The following is an 8,503-nucleotide window of genomic DNA, read 5'->3' as shown; positions in this document are numbered from 1 at the left end:
CCACAGTGATGATCTGTTGTTAGTGCCATGGTGTCTGGGCCACTGACCTCTACTGATGGTGAAGAGGAACCGAGGGACTGAATACGCTCACATACACCCACCTCTCCAGATCAAATAAAAACAGGGACTTTTGTAGAACCGAGGTTTGTAGAACTAACCCTTTCTCCTTCAACAGGAGCTGTTCCGCAAGATGAACAGTATTCTGAACAAGCTGACCCCACAGATGTTCCAGCAGTTGATGCATCAAGTGAACGAGCTGACCATTGACACAGAGCAGCGACTCCAGGGTGTCATGGAACTCATCTTCGAGAAGGCCATCTCCGAACCCAACTTCTCTGCCTCATACGCCAATATGTGCCAGTGCCTTCTGAGGGTGAGAGCAGGAGGGTGACGGGGAGAGTGAAGTAACAGAGGGAGGGAGGGGAGGTAGAGGGTTGTGAAGATGCTACATGGATGAGATTAATTTAGCTCTGGAATTGTAATTTGTGGGAGTTCAGTTTTGAATGGACTAGCAAATGTCTGTCTTGTGAAGCGCATATCAAGAGTTTTCACTCCGATACCTATTAAAGCTGAAGCCAGCCTGGCACACAGACCATGCTTAGCTAGTTTCCATCTTACTTAGGGTTTATGTTGTTCCTGCTCCCCTGTCTGTAGCTCAAAGTCCCGACTGCTGACAAGCCGGGAGAGATGGTGACTTTCCGCACTCTGCTTTTGAACCGCTGCCAGAAGGAGTTTGAGATGGAGGAGGATGGAGACGAGGTCTTCAAGAAGAAGCAGAAGATGCTGGACGCATCGTTGGTGGTAACAAAATGTTGAATTACTTTTTTTTTTAAATATAATCAGGGTTCGTACGTTAGTCTGAAAGTCTGGAAAATGCAAAACTGATTTCCAGTTCTTGAAATGCTTGAAAAATCATGCCTCCATTATGATTGTATGATAGTATGTAATTAAGTGCTGTCTGTGTGCACAGAGCGAGGAGCGGCTGCGTCTACGTGACGAGCTGCAGGAGGCCAAGCACAAGGCCCAGCAGCGCTCGCTAGGCAACATAAAGTTCTTTGGGGAGCTGTTCAAGGTGAAGATGCTGACAGAGGCCATGATGCACGCCTGCATCTTCAAGCTGTTGACGAACCATGAAGAGTCCCTGGAGTGCCTGTGCCGACTCCTCTCCACTATCGGCAAAGACCTCGAGACAGCCAAGGTAAGGCAGGTCCAGCCGCCGTGCTAGAGTGAGTCCTGGCTAAACATCCAGCAACATGATGGGCCTCTAGACAGTGGTCTGTATAAGTGTTTCTGAGCATCTGCAGAAGCCTTCTTGAAGGAATGCTGCTTCACTCGGTGGTATAAAGTGAATCCTCTACCTGCTGTCTGCACTGTTTTCTGATCGTTCTGTGTGACCTTTTCACCAGCCCCGCATGGACCAGTACTTCAGCCAGATGGAGCAGATCATCAAAGAGAGGAAGACCTCCCCTCGAATCCGCTTCATGCTGCAGGACGTCTTGGACCTGAGAAGAGTAAGTAATGAGTGTTGGGAGAATAGAAACCTTCCTTGCTTTCAGTATCCCACCCCCCCCATCCCCGTCTGCCTCTTGTTCTCTCTCTCTACAGTGGTCACTGACTCTTTCTCCCTTTCCTCAGGATAACTGGGTGCCCAGGAGGGGTGACCAGGGTCCTAAGACAATCGACCAGGTCCACAAGGAAGCAGAGCTGGAGGCGCACCATGAGCAGATCAAGGTGAAACAGCAGCTCATGATCAAGAAGGACAACCGGCGTGATGCGAACTTCAGTGAAAGTGTCCTGTCACGCGTCGGTCGGGCCAGAGCAGAGCAGGCTAGGAAGAGAGGGGCTTTTGTAAAAGCACTAGAAATAGAAGCACCAGTCCATCCCTGGCGAAGATGAAAGAACATTTATTTCCCTTCTATCTCTAACCTACAAAATAAAATGAAAATGTTCTTCGCTTCAAATTAAGACTCTTTTGATCAGTGTGTATGTGGTGTCATATATATATCTATAGATATCCATACTGTTCCCCTGAGCACGATCAGTACAGGCTGGGGAACAGTATGGATATCTATATCTATACTATATTGTGAATTCAGTGGAGGTGCACTGTAGATCAGACTGTGGAGTGAGGACTGTGATCACGGCACCAGCCATTGGCGGAACAGTCCCGTTTAACATAATCTCGGTACAAAGAGGAACGCAGGGAGTGAAATATGCTATAATGTGGAGTTATTTCAAGTACAACAACGTTTCAGATACAAGCAGGCTACATATGTAGTTGCAAAAATAGTGTGATGATCAGTGGACAGAGATGTAGACTCAGATGGTTTCACTGACCTCGGTTAGCACTAGTCTCAGACTTCTCTACCTCATATAATATCTGATAGTCAGAGACTAGTACTAAACTGTGAAACCGCCACTAAGAAATTGTGAGCAGAAGCTCGATAGTTGTACAGTGCGACAGGAACTGCTACAAATTTGAAAAAGGATGTTTTAAGACCAATTAAAAGTATCTGATGAATGTAAGCAGTTCAGCATATTAAATACCTTTTAAATAATTGTAGCTTCAAAGCAGCATCATAGCTTTTTACATAGATTTTTCATTTGACCTAACAGGAAGGTCAAAGGTCATCAGAAAGAGCATTTTCAGATACATCATACATGGGTTCCTATATGTGTTCCAAAGTAAATATGAGCCTAACTGCACTGTGAAAGGAGTTCTGAGTTAGTTCTCACTTTGACCTTAAGTAGAGGTCAAAGGTCACAGTGCTGGACATTTTTGTACCTCTCATGAGTTCCTAGCTGAGTTCTGTAGCAATCATCAGCCTATCTACACTCTTTAGGGCAATATCAGCAATTGTAAGCATTGATTGATATTGAAGGTGAGGTCAGAGGTCTAGATTAAGGGTGCAGTAAACTTTGATCTTCAATCTGAGAGCAGTTATAAGGCAAAACAACATATACTTGATCTTTGAACCCTAAAGGAAGGGTCAAAGTTCAAACATCTTTTCAGAAGAACATATTTGGCACTTTATGACATGATGTATGATGACTGTGATGACGTTTGAAAGCTGTAACCCAGAAATCCCAAACAAAATCACCTTTGACCTGAAAGGAAAGGTCAGAGGTCAAGTTGAAGGTCATGCTTGGATAGAGCTCATCTGGTTTCCTATATGTGTTTTATAGTGACAAACACCCATAAAGTGTTATAAGCTGTCAAATGTCAAATAAATGTTTTGGCAATATCCTATGATCCTTAGCTCCTTAGGATCCTTAGGAAGCTAGATAGCATTTTTGGAAGCTTCATACTCACTTTCCTATCTATGTTCCATAGTAATATTACTCTTAAATACATTCTGGAAGGAGAAATTAGATGTTCAATATCTGAAAACAAGTTCTAACAACCAACATGCAGTACTCTCAGAAGGTATACACTCACCTAAAGGATTATTAGGAACACCATACTAATACTGTGTTTGACCCCCTTTCGCCTTCAGAACTGCCTTAATTCTACGTGGCATTGATTCAACAAGGTGCTGAAAGCATTCTTTAGAAATGTTGGCCCACATTGATAGGATAGCATCTTGCAGTTGATGGAGATTTGTGGGATGCACATCCAGGGCACGAAGCTCCCGTTCCACCACATCCCAAAGATGCTCTATTGGGTTGAGATCTGGTGACTGTGGGGGCCAGTTTAGTACAGTGAACTCATTGTCATGTTCAAGAAACCAATTTGAAATGATTCGACCTTTGTGACATGGTGCATTATCCTGCTGGAAGTAGCCATCAGAGGATGGGTACATGGTGGTCATAAAGGGATGGACATGGTCAGAAACAATGCTCAGGTAGGCCGTGGCATTTAAACGATGCCCAATTGGCACTAAGGGGCCTAAAGTGTGCCAAGAAAACATCCCCCACACCATTACACCACCACCACCAGCCTGCACAGTGGTAACAAGGCATGATGGATCCATGTTCTCATTCTGTTTACGCCAAATTCTGACTCTACCATCTGAATGTCTCAACAGAAATCGAGACTCATTTTTCCAGTCTTCAACTGTCCAATTTTGGTGAGCTTGTGCAAATTGTAGCCTCTTTTTCCTATTTGTAGTGGAGATGAGTGGTACCCGGTGGGGTCTTCTGCTGTTGTAGCCCATCCGCCTCAAGGTTGTACGTGTTGTGGCTTCACAAATGCTTTGCTGCATACCTCGGTTGTAACGAGTGGTTATTTCAGTCAAAGTTGCTCTTCTATCAGCTTGAATCAGTCGGCCTAGCATCAACAAGGCATTTTCGCCCACAGGACTGCCGCATACTGGATGTTTTTCCCTTTTCACACCATTCTTTGTAAACCCTAGAAATGGTTGTGCGTGAAAATCCCAGTAACTGAGCAGATTGTGAAATACTCAGACCGGCCCGTCTGGCACCAACAACCATGCCACGCTCAAAATTGCTTAAATCACCTTTCTTTCCCATTCAGACATTCAGTTTAGAGTTCAGGAGATTGTCTTGACCAGGACCACACCCCTAAATGCATTGAAGCAACTGCCATGTGATTGGTTGGTTAGATAATTGCATTAATGAGAAATTGAACAGGTGTTCCTAATAATCCTTTAGGTGAGTGTATATATTCAGAAATATAAGCTATGGTTTACTATTAGTGTTAAATTGTAAGTATGGTACTACAAGTAATCTATCAGTAGTTATTAGTTGTCAATAATGTTAGGGTCCTTGGGGGCCTGAAGAGTATCTGGACCACCAATCAGCACCAAGAACAATAGCATACATTCTCAGATATTGTACAAAAAGTGTTTATAGTGTCATCTTGATGTCTGAAAAAGTGTAGGAGGAGATGCGTTTAAAAAAGTGGTCAGAAACGAGAAGAAGACGGAAAAGTTATAAAGAAACCGAGAAAGAACAAGATAACTAACTTAAATCCAATAACTATAACTAAATACGAATAGGATAAAAAATCAATAACTATTAGTATAATATTAATAATACAATATAATATAATATTTAGACAGCTGTTTCCTCCAAATCTGTCATCTTGACACAAGTTAAAAAAGAGACTAATCCTGAGCTTTTGCTTTCCCTCTTGGGAAAAGCACTGAAACTTCGAAGGTCACCTGGGATGGACTTCCTGGTATCACTCAACTCATATGAAGTTTTTGAAGAGTGTAATTTTAGGACAGAATTGACCCATGTCTAAGGAGGTGTTCAGGTTGGCTTGTCCCCCACTAGGATCTCCAGAGTAAGGGATGCTGGCTCCTGCAGATGAGGAGGAGAGAATAAGGACAGTCAGGACATCACACTGATGTCCAGAGGCCCAGAGTGGCCAACATGCTCTGTTGGGCACATCTGCCTTAAGCACAGAGAGCAGTCTTACACATTCCAGCTGTCTGGAATCAAGATATGGACCTGCCCTTAGCAAATCACAAAACCTCTTTGCTGGAAAATTTGTTGGGTGATGTTCCAATCCTGCAAAATATAAAAACATAAAACCTCTGAATGTCATTGCCAGAAATGATGGGACAGACAGGACTTCTCATTCCTGAGGTTTGAAGTACTAGACTATAAAGCAAAGCTGATGGAGAGAGAGAGAGAGAGAGAGAGAGAGAGAGAGAGAGAGAGAGAGAGAGAGAGAGAGAGAGAGAGAGAGAGAGAGCGCTACCTGCTTGTAGTGGATTTCCATCCAGGTGCACATGCTGTGATTGAGGGCTGAGCAGGGGGCATCAGCCACTATTTGAGGGGGGAAGTGCAGAGGCAACTGCCCTTGAGAAGAAGTATTAGGATACAGGTGGATACCAGTGCTCCTGTCAATGTTCAGTGCTTTGAAAACATTCAAGTGCAGTAGAGCCCCTGTGACTAACACACACAACACTGGTAAGGATGAATACAAGACTACAGCTGTGTTTACAGGTGTGATATTTGTATTTAGTAAATGCATTGAATCATGACATACATCATTTTAATACAGGTGTAGTCTACATTGTTCCAATGAAATGGAATAAGGAGGGCTCTGGATGTGGCTCATCTCCCTTTTGTCCCCCAAACCCGTAGGCCGCTGGTACCGACAGTAGATGGGCCCTGTGGCCTGGAAGCACCTTGAACAGGACAGCCCTCACAGGCGGTCAACCAGGGCTGAAAACCCAGGTGACACATAGACAGGCACCTCAGGTCAATCTCAGTCCAGCAGAACCTGCAAAGAGAAACACCAAACCCATAAGACTCATCACACACAATTACTATAACAAAACTGTTCCAGGATTAAATAAGGCCACAACACAACAACATATATTTGGGAACATACTGGAACAAAATCATTTGTTTGATTAAAAAAAGTAGGCCTACTATTGTGTTATGTATGTTTCTGAAAGGTAAGGAACTCCTATTTGTTATGTAACTGGTTTTCTACCGTATCGTTAATTTTTGTTGTTGTTGTGTATGTGTTGTGCTGGCAATCCTCTCAGATTAATAAATTAAACAGGTGTTATGATGAATCACCCTTTCGTGCAACGTCAAACTGTATATTGCTGATAAAAGCCACGTATTATGAACACTAATCCGACCTGATCATAAGTGATGCAAAAACAATCCTTTCTGAAAATTGACACATTGCTGAAAATTGTGAAAATGTTGCTGTTTACCTACATACATGTATTATCCTCTATCACATTGTGCAGATCTTGTTTCTTTTCCTTACCTAGGGCTATTTTGAAACATTAAGGCAGATTGTGTGCTTCTCCTGAAACCTCCAAAGTTTCCTTACTAATTACAGACTTTAAAACATTTTCCATGACTTCAAAATGAATCAACAACTTACTTTCAGCAGAAAGTGATTTTGAATCCTCACCATTTAAACTGAACCGTAATCATTGATGTGTTATTTCTACGCAGACACTGTTTTCCTGTGCAACAAACACAATACATTTTATTTAGCTTCATTGAGAGATTCACTGAAGTTAATTAAAGTAAAAACATTTCTGTGTGAATCTCAATAGTCAGATATAAGAGTAAGGTGGGTTACAGATAATCACATCATTATGTTTTAATAATACATATGAATTAATTGTTCTAATCTTTAGACAGATAGATAGATAGGTAATATTTATACATCTCTCTGTGTGTGAACTATTTTGTCACAATACTGCAGCCATTTTTAATAAAACTGATGTGAAAACAAGTTGGAAGATGTCTCTGCTATGTTAATGAATACAGCTATTTTTAACCTATACTGGATCTTTTTGGACATCAGTAACATACAAGTCCTCACGTTTTATCAATGAAATCCTTCAGCAATCCATGTTTATTTCGGCACTGGTAGTTTTGGCAGAGTGGGAGGCACATATTATTTTTCTGTGGTAGTCAGAGAGATTACAGTTTTTTCTGATTGCTGAGGCACTGTCTTTGAAACTCTATAGGCTATTTTTGCAAAGCTCACACACTAGCCAACAAACCTTACACCAAACCAGCAAAACATTATACATCTCTTGCAAAAGCAAACAATTCTTGCAAAACTCTTCAAATTCCTTTAAAAAAATGGTGTTTCTGCATCAATACAGTACACACAAACCATCATTTGAATAAGCACACAAAGCGCTAACACGAAGCACTGATAGTATAAATGAAAAACGCTTGTGGCTTTTGCTTTTTCTGTGTGCAGGGCATAGCAGTTTGCAATAAAGTTGTCATACATGTAGTAAACACACATACACACAGGCATCCAAATGTGTACAGTATGGATGTGTATTCTGAACACAACACACTATCAATACAAATAAGGGGAAAAAAGTTTTGTTTTTTTTCCTCCTCAATGTTCTAACACTCCTCAAACAACAAAAGCGCAGTAAAAGAAAACAAAACATTTGTGCTGGGAAAAATGAACAGAAAAAAATTAGGCTACATCTCTCCTTCTTTGTTGGTCTGGCCATAAGACTTCATCCACATCACATGCAATGTTGTCTTGAGCTAGGCAGGGTGGAAAGTATGGCCTGGAGTGCTATATCCAGGCCTGGCATGACCCCTGATTGACGTCTCCACATTCCTCCTCCATTGCCTGTAAAAGGGGTCTGCATTGGTGCGTCTGGCGATCATACACCTTCCGATGCCATACAGAGAAGAATTCTTCAATAGGATTCAAGAACGGAGAGTATGGGGGGAGATTGAGTGATGGAAAGTGGGTGACCTGTGAACCAATTGCGGACCACAGCAGCCCGGTGGAAACTAACATTGTCCCAGATGATGACGTACTTGGGCTGCTCTGGCCCCTGGTCATTATGGATTAGTCTGGTGTGGAGGGTGTCCAGAAATGTGATGATGTGTGCAGTGTTGTACTGGCCTAGGATTGCATGATGATGAAGGACGCCGTTTTGACTAATAGCCGCACACATTGTTATGTTGCCACCACATTGTCCCGGGACGTTGATGATGGCATTGTGACCGATGATATTTCTGCCACGGCCCCTTATTTTTTATTTAAAATATTTTTTTTATCGAGAATCAC

General features: G+C 42.3%; 1 protein-coding gene and 1 non-coding gene across 2 annotated transcripts; both read left to right on the top strand.

The window, feature by feature from the left end:
- On the top strand, window positions 1-77 carry LOC136712027 (small nucleolar RNA SNORD66). Its single transcript, XR_010804799.1, has one exon. It is a non-coding gene; the product is annotated as a small nucleolar RNA SNORD66 (small nucleolar RNA).
- A 1,355-nt stretch (window positions 78-1,432) lies between these two features.
- On the top strand, window positions 1,433-1,903 carry LOC136711198 (eukaryotic translation initiation factor 4 gamma 1-like). Its single transcript, XM_066687273.1, has 2 exons — window positions 1,433-1,511; window positions 1,636-1,903. Exons 1-2 carry the CDS (start codon window positions 1,434-1,436, stop codon window positions 1,894-1,896), a joined length of 339 nt encoding a protein of 112 aa, XP_066543370.1. The 5' UTR covers window position 1,433; the 3' UTR covers window positions 1,897-1,903.
- The last annotated feature ends 6,600 nt before the right edge of the window (window positions 1,904-8,503 follow it).

This window comes from Amia ocellicauda, chromosome 16 (genome assembly GCF_036373705.1).
Source record: "Amia ocellicauda isolate fAmiCal2 chromosome 16, fAmiCal2.hap1, whole genome shotgun sequence".
Taxonomy (NCBI): Eukaryota; Metazoa; Chordata; class Actinopteri; order Amiiformes; family Amiidae; genus Amia; species Amia ocellicauda.
The sequence above is the reverse complement of the archived record's forward strand: the minus strand, read 5'-3'. Positions and strand labels throughout refer to the sequence as shown.